We start from the raw sequence: 27,289 nt of genomic DNA on the forward strand, positions 1-27,289 counted from the left end.
AACTGTTGTCTGTTTTAGTTGGGGGAAAGCAAGGGGCGTTTGGATGACTTATTGAGAGTCGGCGGAGAAAGGAGATTTATGTGGAAAGATTCGGATTGCAATTATTTTGTGTTGAGTGCTGGAGGATAGAAGCTGCCCGCTTGCATCGCCACAGGCCCCTCTTTATGAGTTAGTTAATTCTTCTGCTTCACAACCTTGAGATTTTTCACGTCATTATGAATTTTGCAAAGATGAGGTCTGCACCAGAAGGACATGAATGAGAAACAGTTGTGTTCCCCTTTGTCCCCTTGAGTGTCACTGCCTATCGTCACTCCCCGACCCTCGAGGTTTTCTGAATTTCGTTATCCATGTTCATCTGATTGATTCTCCCCATCTCCCCTTTCATCTTCCCAGGGTCCTGGGCAGCGCGTGTGGTGCCTGCACTGAAGATGGGACATTCCGTCAGTATGTGCACTCGGCTTCCTCTCGGCGCGTGTGTGATTCCTCCGGTTACTGGACTCCCGAGGAGGCAGTGGGTAAAGGACCATGGCTTTTTCATTTGTATCTTGGTGGCCACTGAGAATGGGGGTGGAGGTAAAAAAGATGGAGAGGTGGTGTGTGTGTGTGTGTGTGTGTGTGTGTGTGTGTGTGTGTGTTTGTGTGTATGTGCTTACTGTGGAGGCCCAATGGCTGTGGTGACATAGAAGTCAGCACAGAGGACAGACAGATGGACAAGTCAGCTGAAGCAGGGCGTGACTCGAGGATGCCATAGCTCAGGCATGCAGTGATTGTTACAGGTGCCCACTGGCCCACGGAGCAGCCTTGCCACATGATGGTGGCAGCTGACCTGTCTGTCACTCCTCTCTGTCAGGACGGTAATAGAGGCCACGTTGCAGGGAACACTTCCCCGGGTGGGGCCAGTCTGGTTGGGGTTGTGGTGAACTAGATGTTCCCAACTGCTCATTCTCATTTCTGCTCTTTTTATGAGTCTGTTGGTCACTGGTACTGGCTGTGCTTTGGATGTGATCTGAGCTCGGCTCTAGGAGGGGGAAATGTTTCTAGCTGTCCCTCCCCCACCTTCTCAGTTACACAGTCACTCACATAGGTGTGTCAGTATCTGTAAGACAAATTAGAGCGTGAATGTTATCCCATCTCAGGTCCAGCAAATGCTGTGGTCGTGACTTTGAACACCTTCTGACGACAGGCGTGATTTCTTTCATCACCACCACCTTCGACGTTGACTTTATTTTCATCTTTTTTGTTTCCTTAAGTTTATTAGGATCCTAAAAACTACTCAGTAAGATGTGTTGGACATGATCCTATTTGAGATAGTTTGCAGTCTTGACTCAGAAAACAAAGAGAACCCTGGTCTAAGGGTCTAACGTGTCTGCGGGGACATCCTCTTGGGCTCCCAGTTACTCAAATGACAGGTGCCTCAAGGAGAAATTGAGGGAGACAATTTACTTGATTGATCATACAGGACTCTTTTCAACTAAAAGTTTTGGGGAAAGAATGGAAAGTGACTATAAAATTTATATTGGCACTGCTTTGGACCCACTTGGAGATTGGCATTTCATAAAAGACCATTTCTGTGGCAGAGAGTTTGTCCTGTGCTAGTGTTTTAATGCCCATTTGACTCCCTGGCCTTGCACTTTTTTTCTTTTTAATTCTTGGGAAAATTTAAAGTTATCTGGTAGAGGTGAAAGGAACGAAAAGTTCTGAGTTCTAATTCTTGTATTGTGTCTTTTGACAACACAAGTCAACTTTGAGGGACTTCATGTCATGCTTTATCTAACATGAGATAATAATGAGAGCTTTCTGATGGTCCATGCTTCTCTTCTTAGGTTGGCTTCCAAAGGCCTTTACTCTGCTAGTTTTGGGGGATGACTGTTGGAAAATAGGGCTAAGAAATACCGGTCTCCCTTTGCTTTGAAAAGGTGAAGAACCAAGTCATGTTTGAAATATACACAGTGAAAGTAATGGAATCCCCAGAAGAGCGTGCACAAACCCGTATATTTACAGATATGATCAAAATGTATTTAATGACACTCAGTGAATACTTATTGACCACCAACTACTTTCTAAATACTGTGGGGAATAGAAAACTGAGCTAGTCACATTCCCTGCTTAAATGCCGTCTTCTTGGAGAGAACTTCGCTGGCTCCATAATCTAAAATAATCTAAAGTAGCCCCCAGCCTCACCCCATCGTTTTCTAGTCCTTTATCCTCCTTCATTTCTCTTCAAAGATGCCATTGACACTTGGAATTACACTTTTATCTATTGTTACACCTATTGTAAGCTATATAAGGGCAAGACCTTTATCTCTTGTTCACTCTTCTAATACGTAGATTAGTGCTAAGTGTAAAAGATGTACAGTCATTTTTTGTTCCATGGATTCACAATATAGGCAAAAACAGTAAGGACTGGAACATGCAATGTGCACACACACACACACACACATACCCTCACACACATGTCCATTTGAACTTGTTTCCTTTGGATTTTGGAGCATTCTTTATTTTCCAAATTCTGAAGGGCTAAATAATTCTACTTTTGCAAATGTAGTTTGCAACTGTTTCTATGGCATTGTCTAGATCTTCCACACTAACCTAGTAAGGGAGGTGAGGTTAAATAGTGCCTATATTATAAATGAGGAAATTGAGGCTTACAGAGACCTGCCACTGTCACACGGTTATGGCACAGCACTGATTAGAGCCTAACTCTGCTGACTCCTAACTTAGCATTTTCCTTCAGTTCCTCTCACATGACATAAAAGAAAACCACTTTGTATGGATTTTTCTCCCATAATGCTGACCTTAATATACTGGCGATATTTGTTTTTTTCACCATTACATTTTTACTTGGCTGTTGAATCTCCATTTTTTTCCACTCAAGAAGGTTTCTATTTCCTGCTTGCCATTTTCTCCATGCAGTGGCCTACCTGTTCACACACACCTGCACTGAGAAGGAAATGTCAGTGTATGGTTTTACAGTCTGGCTACAGCCATTTGGAAGGATGGCTAAGGTGCAGTCTCAGGGAATGAAGGAAGTTTTGTGAAGCCCCCCATTAAACAGAGGGTAGTGTCTGACTGGAACAAACATTGGCCTTATCGACAAATAAAATGGCTTCAGAAGCACTGATTTATCATAAATTCTTAATAAACTAAGTGCAAAGAATTCTCCTCTGCTCAAAGATCCTTTAAGGGCATGTCTGACCTGGTGTTTCTAGCTGGGATCTGCGGCGTCCCATCCCCAAAGCCCAGTTGGAGCTCTCTTGTTAAAAGGGCACGAAGCAGAGTATAGGATAGCGAACAAGACGCGATGCTTTTGAATTGTTACACCTTTGTCCTCCGTCATACGTAAGATCTAACCCACAGAGCTGAGCAGCTTCTGCAGGAATTCATTCCAAATGCTCATCCTCTTCATGCTTCTTTCTGGCTGCTGCGATGGGCTCCTCCTTTGCAGACTTCCGGTGGCGGTTGCCGATGTGTCTGTCTTTCTGTTCCTCTCCCTCAGGGCCTCCAGACGTGGATCAGCCCTGTGAGCCAAGCTTGCAGGCCTGGAGTCCCGAGCTCCACCTGTACCATATGAATATGACAGTCCCCTGCCCTGCGGAAGGCTGTAGCCTGGAGCTGCTCTTCCAACACCCGGTCCAGGCTGACACGCTGACCCTGTGGGTCACCTACCTCTCCGTGGACTCCTCCCAGGCACTCTTTGACATGGAGATCTTGCTGGAACACCAGGAGTCTGTGCATCTGGGCTCCTTCGACACTTTCTGCGACACCCCACTCACTATTAAACTGCACGTTGATGGGATGGTCCTGGGGGTGAAAGTCTACACGTTTGATGAGCGGATGGAGATCGATGCAGCTCTCCTGACTTCCCGGCCCCACAACCCCCTGTGCTCTGGCTGCAGGCCTGTGACATACCAGGTCCTTCGTGAGCCCCCATTTGCTGGTGGCTTGCCCATGGTGGTGACGCAACTTCACAGGAAGTTCACGGACATGTGAGTTGGGACGTAGGACTTGCTAAACCATGGGGCTTCCTGGGGTTTGGAGAGAGGATTTTGTTTCCTTTCCCCCGACTCTTTTACACTCTGTCATGCCCTTAGTTGGAGAAATCTTCAGCATCTCTGAGGGGATTTCATTCTAAAGTGGCATATCTGAGAGGAAGAAAAATATTTCCCAGAAAGGGGCAAGCAGGTGGTCTGACTGATGGTACATCATTATGGTTATGGAAAAAAGAAGTCAGTAGATGAGGTATTTCAACTGGACTGAAAGTAATGGCCACAAATCAGTTCATCAGAGTCAGCTACTTTTATCTGGTGACATAATTTACTATCTGATCCCTCACTCTGACTTTTCAGATAATCTGCCACAGATCCTGTAACACTCAGAGGCTCTAGTCAGCTCTTCCATAGCTAAGCAAAGAAACCAAGAGTCCTGAGACACTGTATTTAGTTTCATGAGTTACTCATGATGTGTCTTTCCTGTTTTCTTCTTTTCCATGTCCCTCCCTCCCCCATTCTTTCCTTCTCTTCCAACTCTTTTCTTACTCTTTCTTCCATTCTTTCTACATTTAGTGAGTTCTGCTGTGTTCCTGGCACCATGTGCTCAGTGCTGGGACACAGACTCAGTAAGATAAGGTCACTGGCTTAAAAAGAGTTCAGTGTCTAGGGTAGGAGGCTCGTATCGCCAAAGACAAATGCTCCTTACCTCATAACTTTCCTCCGAGACTGCCCTGAGGGCAGAACTCGGAGTGAAACAAAAGTTTTATCCGAGCTGCTATATTGGTTAGATTTTGCTGCATTAGAAATAGTCACTAAATGTGGCGGGTTAGAAGAACAAACACTATTTCTCATGATTCCGTGGGTTGGCTGGGTGTTCTCATCAGCACTGGCTTGGCCAAGGTTAGATGGCCCGGGATGACCTCACGTATACACTGGAGACTCAGCTAAGGCGGCTGGAGTGTCTGGGAAGGCAGGGGCCTCTTTCCACATGACCTCTCACCCTCTCGTAGGCTTCACTTGGTGGAAAAAGGGTTTCCAGCAGCAAGGAGGGCGAGCCCCCAAACACTTGCATTTGTCAAGCCTCTGCTAATATTACTCATGATGATGTCCCACCAGCCAAAGCGAGTCACACAGCCAATTCCAGGTTCAAGGGGTGGCAAAGTAGACTCTTAGCTCTTGAGGAGAAGGACAGTGCAGTCACATGGCAGAGGGGCGTGCATTTGGGACTGGAAGAATCCACGGCCCTTTTGCAATTTACCACAGCTACAAAAAAGTAGAGAAAACGTGCACCTTGAGCTTTACTACATTTTTCTTCCCACATTGGCTTTCTGAATTAGGACTGGAAGACAGTGAAATGGTCAAAAAGCGAATGGAAGGGAAGATCACAGGATGAATTTAAAAAGAATATCATTTTTGAGCTTCTATAATAAGGCAATGAAAATGATATCAATTATCTAATATGATATCTACACAACACACACACACACATACACACACACACACAATCTTTAAGGTCGACAATATCCCATTCTATAGATGAGAACACTAAGCTTTAATTTGGTTGAACAGAGCTAGTTAGTGGCTGTCTGAGGATTAAAATGCAGTTTTCTGGCTGAGTCTCGGTTTGGTTTCCCTTCCTTAGTAACAGACTGCCTTTTACAAACCCACATCACTGCAGGTTGGGGCTACTTGCTGCTGAGAGATCCCCCACGAAGCGTAAACACATGCAGACGCCTCCTTCCCTTCCCTTTCCAGCCATATAACAGTGTAGACTTGTATGCATGCCTGGGTGAGAAGTCCAACAGAACCACCCTGCAAAGGGAAGGCCTCAGAATTGATTAGGGTATAAAATTGGTTTTGCTTCTGAAATATCTGGCACTTCCCTAATGAATGCTAATTTAGAAATTCAAAAGTCCTTAATATTTAGGTGTCTTTCCTATTAAAATAACCCAAAGCCAGTACAGAGATTTTTAAAGGTGTGTTTTGAAACCCCATGACATTTGTGGTTTCATGGTGGTGGCATCCAGTGAGAGCATGAAGCTTTGTGGTTGAGTTGAAGTCTGGTAAATAAGAGCGGGTCTTGGCAGGAGATTTGTGGTGGTCACTCATGGCAGGCTCAACAACCTTTGAGATCCGGTCCTCCGAAGTTACTCTCATCCCACCTTGACGTGGTGGTAGTTTTCCAGTTAGGGCAGGCACTGGACAACATTTAGACGAGGGCAGACTTTGTCTTTGGAACCATCAGCCCCGCCCCTCGTTAGCCCCTCTCCCCTTCTAAATGTTCTGTCTCTCTCGCTTTCCACCTGATCTGTGCACTTGGATTCTAGAGACAGTCTGGTAAACTCCTTCCTTCTCTGGTGTCACCTGATAAAACTCTATTCCTGGTATGTATGCATTTTGACAGGTTTGGAGGCCGGGAGTAAGATAACACATTTCTAATTGGGGAATTTCTTGTATCCCGAAAATGATATTGGAAGGTGTTCTCACCTCCTTCTAGGAGAGGGTTACTCTCCCCGCTATGGATTCAGTTTCCTCAAGACAAGAATTCTGTTGAGAGACAAACTGTGACCCATAGACTCAAGAAGGGCCTTGCTGAGCCCAGAGACTGGAGTTTCATCTTCAGTGTGTTTCTCAACAGTTGATGATTTTTTTGTGCCTTTTTTTTCTTTTTAACATAATAAAGATGCACTTGAAATGCCGCCCTCCTAGATTGTTGTAGGGCTGTTAGTTAATTCAGTCAGCAAACACTTTTTGCACATTCACTACTGGGAATGTACTGGGAATACAGATGCCAATATGGTTTCAAACATTCTGCAGCCACGTAACTGCCCCGATCCTTGTTTCAGACAATGTGGTGTATGTTTAACCTTTATGTTCCCCATCATATTTCTTTTAAACACCTGCAAACCATCTGCAAAGGACCTAGGGCATGTCTCACTCTCTGGATGTAGTGGTCACAGCCCATTGGTTTCCACAGGGAGGTCACGCCTGGGCAGATGTATCAATACCAAGTTCAAGCTGTCGCGGGAGCAGAACTAGGAGAAGCTTCACCTCCTCTGAGCCACATCCATGGAGCTCCTTACTGTGGCGATGGGAAGGTTGCAAGGTGAGTATTGTGTGCGTGGGAATCTGGGAGCAAGGACCCCCCGCCCTGCTCTAACGGGGGTGGGGTGGGGGTCAGCCTTCAGTTTCAGTTTGACTTGTTTTGGAAATGTAGGGGGCAGGGCACTGTGCAAATCTAGTATTAAACAAAATCTAGGACCTGGTCATGAACTTGAGAGGTCACTCACATATCTGCATAGTTAAGGAGGGGCCCACTTTTATTTAGATCTCACCCCCCCACCCCGAGTCCTGAGATACTGGGGATGATTTGGTGGGGGGCCCTGTAAAGTTTTCAGAGAACTGGTTCAGGGAAGGAACGCATGGGGGAGAAGGTTACTTGTCAAATGAAGCCACAAGAGGATGTGAGGATATCATTTGGATCAGTGACCTGTCCTATACCATTGACCAGCTGTGTGACCTGAGGAAAGTTGGTATAGCTTTCTGATGGTCCCTGGCTCATTGGACCCCTGGGAGACCAATTACAATACTATTTCCAGCTATTCTATAAAATCACCAAGGTAAAGATCAAATCCCTCCTTTGGTTTCTTAACATGCCATGTTCCTTTTTTTGTTGATCTTGTGTGACACCAACCTAGGGGACTAATTCATTTCGGTTTGCCTGAGACTTTCCCAAATTTAGCACAGGAAACTCCCATGTCCCAGCAGTCACTGTGTTAACCTATCCTGAATGCTCCTGTGACCTAACATGTCACTTATATAAAGCCACTGGAAGTAGGAGGCTGGAAGGCCACTCACTGTGATTTGTCTTAGATTCTTCATGCTAATAAGATGGCCTACTTTGGATTTCTTAGGCCGGGTGAAAATACATTGTATCTTGAGGCCCTAATGCGAAGCAATTCTATAGCCTTTCTTAGGATCCCACCGCATCATTTAGCAATCACTAAACACTGTGTATCTTCTCAGTCTTCTAAGATCTGTAAGCTTTAGTGTAAGCCTATTGCTTTTCACAGAAGTATAAACACCAAATGTTTCCAGACTTTGGTAATATATGGAGGTGATTGTAGTTACTTGAATACCCAAACCTTGCTAGTTTGCTGCCAACTCCTGTCTTACTCAGTCTCAGCGTGCCACCTTCCTTCCTCCATTTCAATAAAATTTCTCCTTAGGGAAGCCTCGCATGTGCACAGAATAAGTCTATTATTATTATCCCTGTTCTGGCTGCCTCTTTTTCAGTTGGCTACCCACCTTCTTAAGATGTTTGGGGGGCTTGGTCCCCACTGCTACCCAGGCAGAGCCCTCCTTGGGTAAAACACTCTGCCTTGTCACAGCATCTCCTACAGCTGTTTTCTGATGGTGGCCCTCTTGAGGTCCCAGGATGCCACGTCTGCCTATGGGTTTGGGGCAAAAACGGTGAAGAGCCTTTTTCCTGACTTGGTATTACATTCTCTCCTCTGCCTGAATATAGCTTTACCTGAAACAGCTTGGCCACTGGGCCTCACAAGGTTCCTTATTAAAATATTCCCTTAAGCTTTTATTCCCTGTATTCCCTCTCTGTAAAAAGTCATACTTAGTTCTGCCATCCAATGGGAAGATACCACTGAACTGCAGCTTTTTCTCAGCTGGATGCACCCCATTACACATAAAACAAGGAGACATACAAATCATTTAATCCACTGTTTAAAACTCGGGAAATGTGTTGATTGATTCTAAGGGAATCAGAGATCCCCAAGAAGTCATCCTCAGACTCTAGTTTTAATAATTATTTTATAAAAAGCTAAAAGTTGTCACGTTGGGTACCGCTTGCGATAAGACTACCAAAGCAAAAACAATGGAGGACCCTAAAATTCATATAGAAGTCGAACATCTCAATCTCTGCTGCCCAGTATGGGAACTACCAGCCATGTGTGGCTGTTGAGTCTTTAAAATGTGGCAAGTGCCACTAAGAAACTGAATTTTATTGAATTTGAAGTAACTTAAATTTGATTTAAAAACTAAAACTTGATTCGGTTACTGGAAAACCTTGAAGTATATCTGGAACAATTTGGTTAGGTGAATCCACTTTTAAAATATGTATTTTAAGAAATCTAAATACAGACCAAATGAATTGAGGTTGTTGTATGTGAAAAAGATACATCAGATTTCAAAGAGCATTCACAGAAAGAATGCAACATACCTCATTAATAATTTTACATATCTATATATACCAATTACATATTGAATATTTTAGCTATATTGGGTTAGATGAAATATATTATCAAAACTAATTTCATCTGTTTCTTTTTACTTTTTAATGTGACTTTTAGAAAATTAAAAATTATATGGGTCTCATTGTATTTCTATTGGGTAGCAGTGCATGAGATGATAGACTATGTTTATATTAATTGTTTAGATTATCTTCAAAATGAAAATGAATTTGACGTGTCCTTCATTTCTTCAGTTATGTTATTTTTTATATCTCTTATCTTTTCTCCATTTACAGCGTACCACTTAAAATATCATTATTATATAATTGCATTTATAGGATACTTTTAAGTCATTTTCAAACATATTTAATTATTATTGTTATTATTATTATTTTAAATAAAGTTTATTGGGGTGACAATTGTTACCAGAGGGTTGGGGGGGTAGATGAGGGTAAAGTGGATCAAATATATGATGAGGGAAAGAGAACTGACTCTCGATGGTAAACACACAATGTGAGATATAGATGATGTATTACAGAATTGTGCATCTTAAATCTGTGTAACTTTGCTCACATATTTAATTATTTAATCTTTACTTCATCCCTGTGAAGAGCTGTACTTTAAACAATAGTTAGAGCTTTTAGTGTTCTCCTGGGTCTGAAATCACTTTAGCATTCCCAAAACCTTTATCTACTGAGTTAAAATATGTGCCCATTTTGGACATGATAAAAATTCAAGGATTAAAAATGGTAACCCTCCATCCATTTTACAATAGTCAAATCTTGAGTCTTTCAGAGGGGCTTCAGTCCAAGTTTATCTGTTTTGTTCCCATAACACACTTCATGTATTCCTCACTCTAAACTAATGCCCTCACCTCAATCCAAATTTAGTCATTAGTTGTATCAGCATTTGAGGTTCAAAACAAAAATGACATTTTCCTTCTCCCATTATTTGTTTGTCCCCTGCAATACATGCTAACTGCCACCAGGTGGTAGTAGGGAGTGATGACAGGGAACTGAGCCTTAAAGATGACTTACTTGGACTGAGAGAAAGCAGCGATTGGCTGCTGAGTCTCTTGGTACACGGACAGATTTCAATTCTACAGAATCTTAACTTTAACAATAACTGCGTCTAGATTAAACAAAACAGTGAAAACAAAGAACTACCAGATGAAAATGAACAGAAAACAAAACCACACCTAGATAAGCAGGTTTCCTCCTCACCAAATGCACGATTTCTCAGATTTCATTTGTAATAGGGCCGGTAGGCCTTTTCTAGTTTAAGACCACCTACCAGAAACACTGTCAGGACCCTCATGGATTTTCCAGATGTTTCTGAGCCATGAGCTATGTGAATTTTAGGAATTCCAACAACACAAATCAATAGTCATTGCTTAGACCATATCTTCTTTAAATGTCTGTATACCTAATTTTTTTTTCTGTGAAAGCATCCTCTTAACTCCTACTTTTCTCCAGCTTGCACGGTACATAGGTATGTATAATTTTACCTTCTAGGAGCTTGGGAGAAGAGTGTGATGATGGCGACCTTCTGAGTGGAGATGGCTGCTCAAGGGCATGTGAGCTAGAGGAAGGCTTCACCTGCGTAGGTGAGTGCAGGCGCACCAGCATAGGTTTCTGTTCTGGTTTTGGAGGTGTCTCCATGTCTTAGTTTTGTGAGCGCTTGATATCCTGCAACGTATGGTTTAGCAACGATAATAGTAATAACAGTAACGTTTGATGTTCTATTGTGTTCCAGGCCCTAATTGTGTCACATATGTTACCTCATTTCATCCCTACTGTGAGTGTGAGGAAACTAAACGGAGGCACTGAGACCTTAGCTATCTTGCTTTGTCTTAAACAGCTAGAAGTGGAGACCTCAGCATTGGAACCAAGAAAGTACATTCTAGAATCAACATGTTAAACCACTAGCCTCCTAGATTAATATTACCAAGGATATCTCTTCGGTCCTCATATCAAATATCAAAACGTCAGCTACGTAACACAATCATACAGATTCTTACCTACAAATTAGGGTGAAGGATCCTTCCAAGCCAAAAGGAGTGCTGTGTTTAATAGATAAGATCTTGAAGATGACAGAGGGTCATACATGTCTCAATCTTGGAGAATCACTGGTGAAGTAGAACAAGGTGGCACTAACTCTAGACTCTTGCCACTCAGGGAGCCTTTCCAGAACACGTCTCCCAATTCTGACTAAAGCCATCGTCAACAGTCTTCTTAGGTGCAGATGATTTTTCCGTTCCCATCTGCATACATTTGCAATGATTTTGAGAAACATAACTACTCATCAAAGTTATTTTAAACAGCCATGCATTTAAAATATTTTAATGTCTCTAAATCTCAAGATAATGTAGGATATGATTATAATTATGCCGAATTTATTAAGGTGTTAAGTACTGTACAGACCACACGAATGCCCTCAGTCTCAGGAGCAGAATCATAAAAATCACAGAATCTCAGTCGTCTTCCATGCAATGAAAAATATTCACGGCCCACCATGTACCATGTGTCTAATAGACACCCTCATCCCTTCCTGCATACAGTCTAGCAGTGACTTGAGTCCAGCTTCCTTCCTTTACAGAAATCCCTCCTACCAGTTCCTGAGAGATGGGCCACTAGCTTCTGCTTGCATGCTTCTAACAGCGAAGAACACAACTTGCAATGGGCCATTCTGTTCAAAATGGCTTTCTCTGTTCTAAAATTCCTCTCCCTTTTCTGGTTTGGAAACTGAGGCTCAGAGAATTTTACTGACTCATCCACGCGCATACAATGGGGTATCTGCAGAGCCAGCGCTGGAACTCAGCTTCCCTAATGCTTAATCAAGTGCTTTTTCCTTGCTATGAAACTAGAGGATATTTTTTTTCCCTGTTTTATTTGACTACCATTCAGATATTTCAACTGCTTCCTCATTATTCTCCTTTCCAATCCAAACATCCCCTCATGTGATTAGGTTTCCAGACCCTTTCCTATTTACCCTAAACTGGCATGCTTCACGTGGTCAGTTTCCAGAAAGGAATTCAATACTCCAGATGTGGTCTGGGTGTGCAGAATACACAGAACTGATTACCTCCCCTCTCGTGTACACAAGTACTTGTTATACCACCTCTGTTTCCATCATTTCTTTTTGTAGCGCAGAGTGGGCTCATATTGAAAACGTGCATCTGCACACACACACACACACATTCTCCAAACCCTGCCTTTTCCAGTGCAGCACAAATCTCATTTAACTTAAGAGAAGATGTCACTTGGTTTCTGTCACATCTAATCCCATTAAGTTTGGTTCATATTTCCTGGAGTCTCTAACTCTAGTAAAACTATACCTACGTTTTACAGGGTAGAGTTAAAACTGATACATTCCACAGTTAGACATCTGTTTCAGTGAGTAATACATGTATGGTGTGCTAAGCATATAGTTCTCCATTATTTCTCCAAAGATTAGGTTTGAAGGAATCATTGTGAAATGTGTTTTAAAAGTGTCTGTTATTTTGAGATGGATTTGAACAAGCAGAGGCAAAATTTTAAGCACATAGTTAAAAAAAAAACACAGAGGGAAGAAGCAAGAAGATTCAGTCAGTGATAATAAAGAAGAAAACAAAAATATATATGTTATAAATAATATGTACATTATAAAATATATACATATATTTGGATATACATATTTATGTACATAAATACGCATATACATACATTTCTATGAGAGAGAGAGAGAGAGGAAAATACGCACATACTGGCTTTGGGGGAGTGATTTGGGTAGGCCATGTGTTTGATGAAATGCAGGAATTTAAAGCCCCAAATAGGCCTAGAACCAAGTCTCAGAACGGTGGCACATTCTTGGCAAGTAGAGATTGATTTACCACAGTAGGATCTGAGACTTGAATAAATTATTGAGGAAAATAATTAATAAACACATGTTGATGAGCTGCTGAAAAATTCCTGGAACATCCCTGTGGTAGCACTGTGAAGAATTAAAACTAGAAAGGTTGGTATAGTAGCGATACATTTTAGTAATGATGTTATTGAATGTTAACCTATGTGTTGATTTATTCTGAATCTTGATCTTATTTTCGTGTCCAATTATTTTGAGTAGAAATGGGACATTAGAATCGTGCTGCTAATATTAACTTGTCCCACATTTTGGTAGAAAGTGCAACTTAACAAATGGCTTTATAACTGCAACTCAGCTTTGTACACTTGAAGCTAGTTTACCTATCGGTAGCTAAGAACTATTCACTTAGTAAGAGTTATGCTGTGAGCAAGTATTGAATTTGTCCAGAGGGTACAAGCTTGATTTATGACCCCGATAGCTTTCCTTAACTATTTTTTTCTCACCTGTTTGCCCTTGAAGACAGTCCTGTCACAGCGGGAAGCAGCGTGGGGCGCAGAACCCCTGATCCTGCTTTGTGTGAGCTCAGCTCAGATCCAAGCTCTATGGCTTCTGAGTCAAGGGACCTTTGACAAGTCATTTAAAATTACCGAGACTCAAATTTCCTCTTTCTGGAACCAACAGAGCATACATACCTCACATGGTGGCTGTAAGACTAAAAGAAACAATACGTATGTTAATGCTTATAAACCCAGCGCCCACACGGTCCAGTTGTAAAGCAGTTGCACAGTTAGCTGAAGAAACACAAGTCAGCCGCGAAAAGCAACTAAAAACCAATCCCTCAAATGATGTAATATTTCAAACACCGGGAAGGGGATCCCAGTGCCGACACATCACACCATTTATTTAAATTCCCTTTCTTCTTCTATCTACTTCGCTTATGTCCCAGCTTCCCCAAAGTATCTTGCTCAACTACTCCTCATATTTTCTTTCCACACCCAGCCCACAGCCGCTTCTTACTTCCCTGTTCCTTCTGCTCCTTTCTATGCTTTTTTATGCAGGTGGATTCTCCCACATTCCCAATGAAAAATAATGCTTCATCTTGAGGGGTGTGTGTGTGTGTGTGTGTGTGTGTGTGTGTGTGTGTTGTCTGCACGTTTGTGGTGGGCATTAGATTGTCCGTCAATTATGGGATTCTCTTTAGTGGGCTGGAGAAACACATAATTATTTTATATGACATATATAAAATACGCTGTCTTGGCAGGGGAGCCAAGCCTGTGCTATATCTATGAGGGCGACGGGCTGTGTGAGCCTTTTGAGAAGGAAACCAGCCTTAAGGACTGTGGACTCTACACCCCCGATGGATACCTGGATCAGTGGGTTACCCAGGCTTACTCTCCTCATGAAGACAAGAACAAGTGTCCCGTTTCCCTGGTAACAGGAGAACCTCATTCCATGGTAAGTTAAGGCAGAAGCATAGCGTCACCTCTGAGCAAAATTGTGAAGTGCCCCCCCCACCCCCACCAGATGCTTAATGGGAACTTACATTTTTTTGTGACTTTGACATCAACTTGAGTCCTTACTGAACACAGAATAAGACAATGAGAAGTGAAAAGCTTCTAGACGAGCGCGTAAGTCTCGTCCCCCACCCTCACCCCACGTACCCTCGCCAGTTTTCCTCTAGGAACCTGTGGCTATGCAATAGCTGACTTACACGAAAAGCATCTGAAAATTAACCTTAGAAGTATGCATATCGGAAATTACACTCAGACTTTGTATTTGAGAGAATTTATTTTCAAAGAAGGAAAAGAAGCAGTAAAGAGTCAGGATGCCTGGATTGTACTACTGGATCCATCCGTGTTACTGTTGTTATTACTGAGTGAGGTTTGACAAGTCACTTAGTCTCTCTGGGCCCCAGTTTTCTCATACGCAAAATGGGTATAGTAATTTTTTTTTTTTTTTTTTGCGTTTAACTCAATGGTTTACTACACATAGCAAATGAAATTTAAAATATAAAAGACCAAAGTATAATTTGATTGAAAGAATTCTAATTATTGAAGAAATTCTAGAGTCAGGACTAAAAACAAATCCTTAGGTACACAATTTTCCCAGGATATCCATCTAAATAAATAGAAGATCCCCTGAGGACTGGCTTCTGTGAATTCCCGTTGAATACCGAAAAGCAGATTAAGATCTTTGGCTGTTGGGTACTATTCGAGCTGTGTCCAATGCCAGATAAACTCTTCCATCCATCCTAACAATAGGCAATACAGTCCTTTCAACAGAAGTGAGGCGTAGCTCTCTAGGTATCTTCCTTAAGCCAAGATTAAATCACTGGGTTTTAGGCTTGAGGAAACATCCGCAGGAGATGGAGGGACCAGCCAAGGTTGGTGCTCCAGTTCCAGGAACTCGTCAGGGACCCAGGTGTCTTCTAGATTCCAGTTTTTTTTCACCCTTACAACTTTCTTCCTCCTGCTCATAAGATGATTGCTGCTCATCTAGACACAAAGTCAACATTTCAAGCAGGGAGGAGGGGGAAGGTCAAAGGGAAACAGATGCAGGCTCGCGGAGGCTTTGTCTTTTTATTGGGAAAATGGCAGCTTTTCCGGAAGTTCAACACCATGGACTTCCACCAACATTTTATTGGTCAGATCCAGGCCAGGTCATCATCCTTAGTTGTAGGGGACCCTGAGAATATGAGCATTTATAACTGGATACACTGTTCCCTTGAACAAAATTGGAGTTTGTTAATAAGAAAGGTGAAATGGATGTGGGTAGGCAACTAGCCATGTCTGCCACACTCCCTCAGCTTAATTCTGGCATTTTTCTCAAGAGTTCTGGTGCCCAGCGGCAGGAAGCCAGGAAAGTTGAGAGATGCTGAGTTAGTGACAGCTCTCTAAAGTGGTTCTTAGTCTAGCCTGTCTGTCTTCCCTAAGCGGAGTGGGAGGAATTTCCTGGAGTTACTCTACCCTGGCTCCTTGACTCGTCTGAATGTTCACTGGTTCCCCGACTCAGCAGCCTCTCTCCTGGGGCCGGTGGGTCCTGCGAGGTAAGGATCTGACCATCGTCCTGGACAGACCTCTATGACTAATGCCGCGAGCAGTTGTCTGAAATGTGCCAGGACACTTCTCTGGGCAAGATGCCCCAGTCGACGGTGGACTGTGGGTTGTCATGTGTGTTTTTCTACCCAGGCAAGTTACATCTGGAGGCCAGCAGAGAGCATTGAGACCTTCCACACTGAGAGAAGTTTTCTGCCAACAATGTCATCATTAGGCACTCGGGGAGGAAATCTTTGGTTTTGCACCAGAAAGGTTCATTGTCTTTATTGATCTCTCACCCTCCACATTTAACTTTTGGTTGAAATTGCGTTTCAGAGTTGCACACCATACCATCCTGACTTACCAGAGCACCGCCACCTCACTGGCTGGTTTCCCTGTGTCACCAGTGGAAATAGATCTCGGGATGAAGGGCGTGAGCAGCAAGAAGGTAGCCTGCAGAGAGAGGATGAGGTCTGGCTCAAAGTAAGTGGCCCAAGTGATTTTTCAGAAAGGCTGCCTATACCTGGTGCGAGTGTCTATGTACGTTATATGTACATGGGTGTACACGTGTGTATGCATGTGTGTTCACACGTGATGCATCGGAATGGCTTGTCAGGAAATTTCCTTTTGTTATCTCAAAGTTTTTACATTTTGAATTTATCTTTACCTGTTCTTGAAGTGTGTACTTCTTTATAAAGTAATCGGTTTATCAAAGTGTACCATCCACACAGGAGAGTACCCGAACCGGAAATGCTCAGATGGGTGAATTTTTATAAAGAGAACATTCTGTCTACCCACTACACAGATCAAGAAACAGAAAATTAACATCACCCCCAAAAGGCTCTATTATTGTACCACAGAGGTGTTTACTATTTGATCTGGTGGTTACCATACGTTAGTTTTGTCTGGTTTTGAAGTCTGTGTAAAAAACTTTACAGTATGTAGTACTCTGTGTTGGATTCTTTCTTATTCAACATTCACACCGCTTTGCTCGGCTGTAGTGCTTGTTTTCATAGCCACAGAGCTTTCTGGTGCATGAATACACCACAGTTTGTTTATCCATATTGATGCACATGGAGATTATTTCCAATTTTTCTCTCACGATATTACACATAGGTCTGATGCCAGTATGTCTGTACATTTGATGGATGTAAAGAAACAGGTGGGTATACTTGGAACTGCTAGATCATAGGTAGGCAGGCGATCGGCTTCCGTGGATAATTCCAAATAATATTCCGCAGTAGTTGTACTAATTTATACTCCCACCGGAGGCTTAAGAGTATTCCAGTTGCTTCACATTTTCACCACCACTTGCTATTTTGCATCTTAATTTTCACCATTTTGTTGGGTATGGAACGGTATCCACCTGTGGTTTCCATTTGCATTTACATGATGACTTATGAGATTGGGAGATTTGTATATGTCTTGGTATTAATATATCTTTTTTTTCCCCCCTGAAGGACATATTCAAGTCTTTTGCCCAATTTTCTATTGGGTTGTCTGTCACTTTCTTCTTACTTTGTATGATTTCTTTATAATTTTCTGAATGCAAATCCTTTTTCCCTTACATGTTATGTAATATTTTCCAACACTCTATGGATTGCTTTCTCTTGCTCTTGATGGTACATTCAGATGAACCGAAATCCTAAATTCTACTAAAGTTCAATTTATCCTTCTTTTCCTTTATGAGTAGAACTTTTCATATACTCTATTAAGAAATCTTTACCTACTGCAATGTATACTTTCCTGTTATCTTCAAGAAATTTTATTGTTTTACCTTTCATGTGTAGGTCTACAGTCCATCTGGAATTTTTGTGTATTGTGTGAGATAGGGATAAAGAATTTTTACCCTGTGTATATGCGTTAGATCTAGAACCACTGTCACTCAAACTGAATCCTCCCCCCTCCCCCCACTGTGCTACATAATCATCTGGAAATGTATATGTGTAGGTTTGTTTATTGATTCTGTATTTTGTTCTACTGGTCTGTATATTCTTGCGTCAGTGTTATACTCTTACTGTACATTTTGTTTTTTTTTAATGAGTTTTAAAATTGATACTGTTTAAGTCTTAAAACTTTCTTTTTCCCCCAGAATGTATTGGCTATTCTTGGTCCTTGAAATGGCCATATAAATTTTAGAATCAGCTTCAGTTTCCACACGTGTAAACAAAATCTGACGCAATTTTGATTGAGATTTCATTGAATGTATGAGTCAATTTGGGGAGAGATTTCTCTTCAACATACTAGTCTTCTAAAATATTCTTTCAGTTACTTAAATCTCACTTAATTTCTCTTAATATTTTATAGTTTTCTGACAAAAGGGAGTTGAATTTTATCAAATGCTTTTCTGCATCTAAGATGTTCGTTATTTTCTAGTTTGTTCTGTCAGTGTCCTGACTTACTGTGATAAATTTTAAAATGTGAACTAACCTTACATACCTGGAAAAAAAATAACAACTCGAAGGTGATGTATAATTTTTTGTCAACAATTTTGGAATCTTTTTGATAATAGTTTAAGTGTTTTTTCATCTGTGTTCATTAGAGCTTGGCCTCTAATTTTCTTATATTTTTACTGTCTTGTCAGATTTTATGATGAAGGCTAGATTTGACTCCTAAAATAAGTTTCTTTTTACTCTAGTTTCCTGGAGAAAATATTTTCTGTAAGGTTGGTATTAATTTTGTAAGGATTCATCCGTGAAGCTATTTGAGCCTGGAGTTTTCTTTGAGGAAAAAATTTAAATTATGTGTTAAAATTTTAAAACATATATGGAAAAATTTGGGTTTTCTATTTTTTCTTAAGTCAATTTTGGTAAGTTGAGTTTTTCAAGTAATTTGTCCATTTTTTAATAAAATTTTGAATTTATTGGCATTAAATCTCTTTATAATCTCTTATTTTCTTTGTAATGTTTTCACAATTTCTAGGAACTTTTTTTACTCATGCTGTTGTTAATTTTTGGCTTCTCTTTTTTATTTTTTGCTCATTCTTGCTAAAGTTTTATTGAGTGTATTAATCTTTTATTAATCTTTTTATAGAACCAATTAACTAAATATATATACATGCATATATATATCTGTATATATGCACATGTTTGTGTGTATATATATGTGTGTATATATATATATATATCTGTATATATATAAAAGGAATATATATGTATAAACATAAAGGGAAGAAAATAATAAAAAAAAAGAATATACATATGTGCTCTTTTTTTTCTTTTTTTTCTTCATGTTTGCACTTAATTTGCTCTTCTTTTTCTAGTAACTTGGAAAATTTTTAGCTTTTCTTCTAAAAGAGGCCACAGTTGCCTTCTAAGAGCAGCTTTAGCAACACTCTGCAAATTTCACATGTCTTATTTCTGTTATCATTTAGTTCAAACATATTTGTTAATTGTTAGTTGATTTCTGTTTTTGATTCCTGAGTTATGTATAACTGTGCTTGTTTAACTTCCAAACATTTGTGGATTTTCTGGATACTTTTATTGGTGAGGGTGGGGTGGAGTCTTCTGTGGCCAGTGAGTATATTCTGCTTGGTTTCAATCCTTTGTAATTTGTCAAGACTTCAATTATGGACCAGCATATGGTTAATATTGGTAAATATGACATGTTCTTTGGAAAGAATACATAGTCTGAAATTGTTGGCTACAGCATTCTATATAGTATTTAAGATAGCTCAAATTCATCCATCATGTTGTCAAAGTTTCCTGTACAGCAAGTATATATTGTACATATACATATTTTGCCCAATATTTTGTGTACTATTTTCCAGCATCTTCCACCATAATCTTAGATTTTCTGTTTCTCCTTTATTTTTGTCAGTTTTTGATATATGCATGTTGAAGCTATATTATTATGTGTGCAGACATTTCTCACTTTGTATAGTAGTGTGGAACCCCCAAATGACCATGCAGGCTAAAATTATGCAAAACGAACTTAATAATTAGTGGGAAAAATTACCGTTGTTGCATGACTTCTTAAAGCTTTTGTCACAATATTAAAATTTCTCACTTTACGCAATACATGCGAAAGGAAATTGTAAAAAGTATTAAAACTGATACTTATTTAGTTCACTAGAACGTAAAACATTAGAAACAGAGAATTCAAGTATTTTGTTTTGTTGTTAAAAAAAAAGGTTACCAAGAGTAGTTTGAACAGTACTTGCTTTTTTTTTTCCCCCATCATATGACTTACATTACAAAACAGTTTTTCTGTGCCTTCATGAACTGTCATGTTTCCATTTGGATCAGTTTCCTACATTTTATCTTTTGCACTTCCAATGTTATAAAATATTGCTGAGAGTTCTTTTGATGTGACTTTTTTTCTTGGAATCGCTTCCTCTGGGATACCTTCATCCTTTTTGTCACCATCACTTTTCCCATTTCCCATAATAATTTCACTTTCACTGAGTTCCTCTGGCTGCATATCCAGTGTCTCTCAAATGGCCCCAGCCTCAGTATTCCCACAGTCAACTATTTCTTCTGTAACTCTATTTATGTATAATTCAAATTTCACCTCCACCATTATCACTTTTCTTTGCTGCACTTTCATCCTTGTTGGCAAGTTCTCTTTTGATGAACCACTTTTGTAAAATGTCAAGTGGGTTTACCACTAGGAGATAAGGAAGTGACACAACAACACACTTTTTTGTCTCTGCATGAGCTGAATAAGAGACACAATGACCAACCAATGACAGACTTTGAAAAAAGTGATGTAATTGGTCACTGATCGTGATTCACATTTGTTATTTACATAGTGATTTGTGGATTAAAGGACTATTAATTAAGTTTGCATTTTCTACAATTATAGTAACTATATTGTGCTGACATTTGGATAATTTCAGAATACCTAAATCTTCCTGGTGGATCATCTCTTTTAACATTAAGAAATGTCTCCCTTAATCTCTACAAATACTTCTTGTTAATTGTACACTTTGTCTGATATTAGTATAGTTATACCTGTATGTTTATGTTTGCATATTATGTCTTCTTCCATCCTGTTACTTTTAATCTTTCTGTGTAATTATATTTAACGTGGTTTGTTTGACTTCACATAATTGTTTTTCATACGTATATATATATACTTGTATACAACCTAAAATTCTTTAATTTCCAATTGGAGTACTTAGTCCAGTTACACTTAATGTAATTAATGATGTTTATTTATAAGTCTACAACATATTTTTGTTATTTACTTGTTTCATATATTCTTAGTTTTTTTCTGTTTCTTGCCTCTTTTAGATTAAACAGTTTTATTGTTAGATTTCTTATTCTATTAGTTATTTATACTTTTATTTTATTCTCTAAGTGGTTATCCTAGAGTTTATAGCATGCATCCTTAACTGGTTAGAGACTGCTGTGAATTAGTACTCTCACAATTTCATAATCAATAAATACTTTAGAATGCTTTAACTCCATTTACTGCTTCTTGGCTTTTTAAAGTTAGTATAATTTTAAATTACCTAATATTTACCAATTCCAGCAATGTAGAAATCCTTCCTACATTTCCATGTTCCCCTTATTTTTTATTTAGCTTGAAGAAATTCATTTATTTCTTTTAATGTGAATCTGTTGGCAATGACTTCTTTAAGGTTTTGTGTGGCAGAAAATATCTTTATTTGACATGCATTTTCAAAGGGTATCTTTGCTTGGTAAGAATTCTAGGTGGCCTGTTATTTTCTTTCATCCACGTTACTCCATTGTCTTTAGTTTACTTTCATACTTTCTGTGGTGAGTTAGCTGTACATCTAATATTTATTACTTTGAAGAGAATGCCTTTTATTATCTGGTGCTTTTTATATATTCTCTTTGTCTTTTGTCTTCAACAGTTAGGAACAACTGTGATGTTTCCAAGCCTGGTTTTCTTTGCATGTATCTGGCTGTTTGTCAAGATTCCTACTTAATGTCTTCACTTGTCCATTTACAGTTCCTTCTTTTTCTTGGACACTAAATACACATACATTAGACCTTTTTGCTGTGTATCTTTTGTCTCTTTTCTCTTTCTTCTATTTTCGATTCCCTTCCATCTCCATGCTTCATTATGATTATTTTATACTGACATATTTTCTGTTTTATTAATTCCAACTTTTACTCCATATAATTGGCTATTTATTAATTTCAGTTATTGTATTTTTAATTCTAGATTATCTATTCAATTATTCCTATAGATTATCATACTGAAATGCTCCATCTTATAATCTTTTTTTAAAAATATGTGAATTATAAGCATATTACAGTCTGTGTCTCATAATACCAACATGTTAGTGACCTGAGGTCTGTTTATGTTGACTATTTTTTCCCTTTATTTTTATTCATTTAGGCATATCGACTATCATACTGAATAATGTTTTCACTGAATATTAGACATTGAATAAATTATCGAGCCTCTGGTTAATGATATCTTCCTTTCAAGATTATTTAGTTTATTTTTAACCAGGTAGTAAGATTTGGGAAAGGACACCTTAATCCAATCAGCAATTAAGATGACTGAGGCTTGTGTTTCTGTATTAGTGGCCCTGAGATGTTTCATTTTCCCCTTTCTCCTAAGTTCTAGCCCTTCAGGGGTCTCAACTTAAATCTTTGGTTGGGCCCTCCACCTTGATAGTCCCTGAAGTATAATTTCTATTTCCTCAACAGTATGTATCTGCTAAAAGTTCTGCTTAGCTTTTTCGCCTCTCACCTGCCAATTTTTGCCTAGCTTCTTAGACTCTTTTGCTGCATAGCTTAGGAACTGAAAAACATCTCGATGGCAAAAATGACTCAGAACGTTTGTTTTCCCTTCGATGTGGTTTCTTTCTGAGTCTCATCAGTCCTGGCAGCCCTACTTGTTCTCAAATGCTTTCAAACATTTTTTATTTGTTTATATTTTATAATTTTTCTTGTCAGGCGTGTTTGTTCTACTATAAGCTACTTCAATAAGCTGGAAACAGAAATCTCCAACTGGAATTCTTTTAATGTATGTCAGTTAGCTACCATTTAGTTTTGTACCCTGTTCTTACTATTCTTACTATAAGTGATCTAGGAGTAATAATCCTTCTAGAAGAAAACAAATCACTAATGTCATTGAAAGCTTTTCACAAATCCACATAATACCAATTAAATTAGAAAGTGATATTAAAAAGCTGGTTAGATTTTTTTCTCTCAAAGTTTTCTGAGCCCTGCATGGTTTCTGACACTTTATTATTCCTTTTAGTATACTTTAATCTTGATTTGATACACAAATATTATTTGTATGCAATGGATTAGAGACTAATTTCTTGCACAGGTGAGAAACAGTTGTACTGGAAAACATTAGCCTTGAAAATGTCTTTCCAAAATCATTCTTTCACATTTTCTCTTTTACTAAAATCGTTTTCTCTTTTACTAAAATCTTTTTACTACTTGCCCAAATAAATTTTTATTATTTTACCTCCACATTTACTGAGGTAACTTGTCTCTTTTAGTTTATCTATTTTTTTTCCCTAATCTTGAGCCAGTAGACCAAAATGTAAAAACTTCCTTTTGCATAGCCTAAAATGTAGATTATTTTTGTTATTTACAATAATAAGCACATTTCAAAGCCATTTATCATTCACAAAGTACATTCTCATACACCTCATTATTTGATCCCCACTATAGCCTTGTGAGTTTGACAAAGTATATATTTTCCTGTTTTACAGATGAGTAAAATAAGAACTACAGACTCAGGGTGCTTTTTCTGTGTATTATTCTACAACAAACTGGTGAACCTAGAGATCAAAACCTGAAGATCATGTCTCTTGCCTCTAATTTCATGTCTACTCCTCTACACTCTGTTGCCTCATTCAGTCAGCATTTATTATGCACCTGGGATATGCCAAACCCAAAACTAAGCATTGGTGATAAACAGGGGAGCATGCCATGAGCAAGAAAACAAATTAAAACATATGTGGAATTGGAAGGAAAGGCTTCGTCTCTTCTTTTGTTGGACTTCTTCTAAATTCTTCAAAGACAATATATCTATGGATCTAGTTAATAGGATTTATTAAGTGCATATTGTAAACTCTGGGTTCCATTGGGGAATAGAGAAAGAAACAGACAGCAGGATCCCTCCCAGAAAATGCTTTGAATCTAAGCAATATAGGGAACAAATGAAGCAATTTGAGAAGCAGACATTCAACTAAGTACTTGTTTGGTTTCACAGGGAGTCCATCAGCATATGCAAAATCATATGTTTATGTTTATTTTCATCACTTTTCTAAAATGTCTATAATTTGGAACGGTCGCACTCAGACTAGACTGGTTAGCAATCCTAACAGAAACCATCACATGCTCATAGTATTTTAAATACCATGGTCCTCCACATCAGTTATAAATTACAGACCACGGCCTGGAAAGCCTTGCTACATAAAGCCTAAAGCCTGTTAAACATCATTTCCTTGCTTTCTTTGTTTGGGTTCAACTAGCCAAATACTGCACATGAATCTCCACCAGAAAATGCAATACATATTTAATTGATTTGATTTCAAAGATGAGACTCTCTACCACCCAGCACTAGGGAGGTGGGGAGAGAGAGAAACATTTTTATTGACATTTACTCTGTTCCCGATATGTATCTTATTATTAATTCTTAAACAAGTTCTGTATGAGAGATAGGATTTTTATTATTATTACTATTATTATTATTCTAAAAACAATTATCTGGAAACTCAGAAGTGTTAAGCATTTGAGATAACACAGATAGTAAAGAAACAGATAGGATTCAAATTCAAATCCAGCTTATCCCTTCTATACCAGGGGCTGGGAAGCATTTCCTGTAAAAATCCAGATAATAAACACTGCAGAGTTTGAGACACACAGTCTCTGTTACAATTGCTTACCACTGCTGTTGTAGAATGAAAGCAGCCATAGACAAGACGTAAATGAGTGAGCATGGCTGTGTTCTAATAAAATTATACTTATGAACACTGATATTTAAATTTCATATAAATTCATATTATTTTTCTTTTGATTTTTTTCAACCATTTGAAAATACAAAAACCATTCTAAGTTCACAGACCATACAAAAAATCAGGCAGTGGGTCGTATTTGGCCTATGGATTATAGTGTGCTGACCTCAGCTCGATATTATGTTTTCAGTTAATACTAAAGGTATTCATGGTTATTTGCCTTATTTGCACACCATGACAACATTCACTTTTAATTCTACTCAATAACACTGCCTAAAATTAACAATGTATTGCACTATAGAGGGATTCAAAGATGAATGACTCACCATCTTCACCCTTACAATGAAAGAAACAAATAATAAAGAGAAAACAACTATCAAAATGGTAGACTTAAATCCAACTGTATTTATTAATTACATTAAATGCAAATTGTCTAAAAATGCCACATAAAAGACAGAGATTGTCAGTGTACATAGATGGAAAGAACCAATTGTATACTACTTATAAAAAACACGTGAAATATAAAGCCATGCAGACTGAAAGTGAAAGAGTGAAAAATTATATACCATGTAAACTCGAAGCATGAGAAAATTCATGTTCTGTGTTAACATCTGACAAAATAGGCCTCAAAGCAGATTATTACCTGAGATAGAGGGACATTTCATAATGATAAATAGGTCAATTTATCAAAAATACAGAGCAATCTTAATTGTTACAAAATCAAAGCATCTAAGAAGAGACTCAAAAAAGTGAATTAAAAATGGACAGAACTAATAGACAAACAGCCAAATCTCTAATCATAATTTGGGTTTTTACCATCTCTTTCTAAGTATTTGAAGTAACAAGTAGACGAAAATAAGTAAATAAGTAAATCAGGATAAATATATAAGATCTGAAGATCATTATCAAATATTTTGACATAACTGACAATTGTAGAAACATTACATTCAACAACTGCAGAATACATATGGTACATTCAGCAAAGCAGGACATATACTAGAGTATAAAACAAGTCTCAATAAATGTGTGTGATTGAAATTACCATAGTTCCCCCAAAATAAGACCTAGCCGGACCATCAGCTCTAGTGCGTCTTTTGGAGCAAAAATTAATATAAAACCTGGTCTTATATAAGACCCAGTATTATATTATATTATATTATATTATATTATATTATATTATATTATATTATATTATATTATATTAATTATATTATATGATTATATTACACTTGGTCTTATTTTAATATAAGATCAGGTATAATGTTAATTTTTGCTCCAAATGGCACGTTAGAGCTGATGATCCAGTTAGGTCTTATTTTCGGGGAAACACTGTATAAAGAGTACGTATTCTGACCTCAACAGTACTAAATTAGAAATGATAACTAGATACCTAGGAAATCTCCAAATTTTTGGTAATCAAGCAATACAGTGCTAAACAATCCATAGGCCTAACATGATTTTAAGAGGGAAAGTAGAAAGTATTTTGAGCTGAATGATAATGAAGTAATATGTCAAAATTTAGAAGATGAAATTTAAAAAAATACTGACAGAGAAATTTATAGCTTTAAATGTCTATATTTAGAGGCAAAAAGAGGTATAAAATCAATTAAGTTTCCACCTTCAGTAATTTAAAAAGCTCAAATTAAAACCAAATTAAAAATAAAGAGGAAATGACAGGGAATGCAGAAGTCAGTGAAGTAGAAAAAATTCCATTATTACTGTTATTTTACTTTCTCCGAACATAGCAGCTAATTCAGTTAGAGTTTTTAATTTTATCCTTCATGAGATATAAAAGAAATGAAACATAAAATGCGAAGGAAAAAGTCAATTTTGAATTATCTTCTCATAAATTGACTTAACATCTGAAAAGAGAAAACAACCTGAACATTATTTCACTTAGTATCATAGTTTAGTACAAAATTAAATGAAAGGAAATATGCTGTCCAATTTTAAACAACAAATAATGAGAAAATATTGTTAAAGAAAATACTTCATTTACAACAGCAATTAAAGTGGTAAAATATCTAGACATGAATGTTAAAAAAAATTGAAAGATATATATATAGAGAGAGAGAGATACAATGAAGGCTTGAAAAAATGAAGATGTGCAAACTGGTCCTGTGTAAAAAGATTCAATGTCATATGAAGGTTAATTTTCCCTGAGTTTAAACTTCACGTAATTTCAATAAGTTCTAAAAAGAATTTTAAAATAATTACAAAGTTGATTTTAATGTTGTTATGGAAAAGCTGCAAAAGATGAGTAATGAAGGAAGC

The 27,289-nt window shown here is 38.4% G+C and overlaps 1 protein-coding gene across 1 annotated transcript in view; it reads left to right on the plus strand.

Annotated features, from left to right (window-relative positions):
- PAPPA2 (pappalysin 2) overlaps positions 1-27,289 on the plus strand; it is a 219,805-nt gene that overhangs the window by 93,200 nt on the left and 99,316 nt on the right. Inside the window, exons 7-12 of the mRNA XM_074322117.2 lie at positions 394-515; positions 3,497-3,986; positions 6,967-7,095; positions 10,750-10,841; positions 14,340-14,533; positions 16,450-16,596. Coding sequence (XP_074178218.2) covers positions 394-515; positions 3,497-3,986; positions 6,967-7,095; positions 10,750-10,841; positions 14,340-14,533; positions 16,450-16,596 — 1,174 coding nt within the window. The remainder of the gene's footprint in view (positions 1-393; positions 516-3,496; positions 3,987-6,966; positions 7,096-10,749; positions 10,842-14,339; positions 14,534-16,449; positions 16,597-27,289) is intronic.

Source organism: Rhinolophus sinicus, chromosome 11 (assembly GCF_057876585.1).
Source record: "Rhinolophus sinicus isolate RSI-liver-muscle chromosome 11, RSI-T2T, whole genome shotgun sequence".
Lineage (NCBI taxonomy): Eukaryota > Metazoa > Chordata > Mammalia > Chiroptera > Rhinolophidae > Rhinolophus > Rhinolophus sinicus.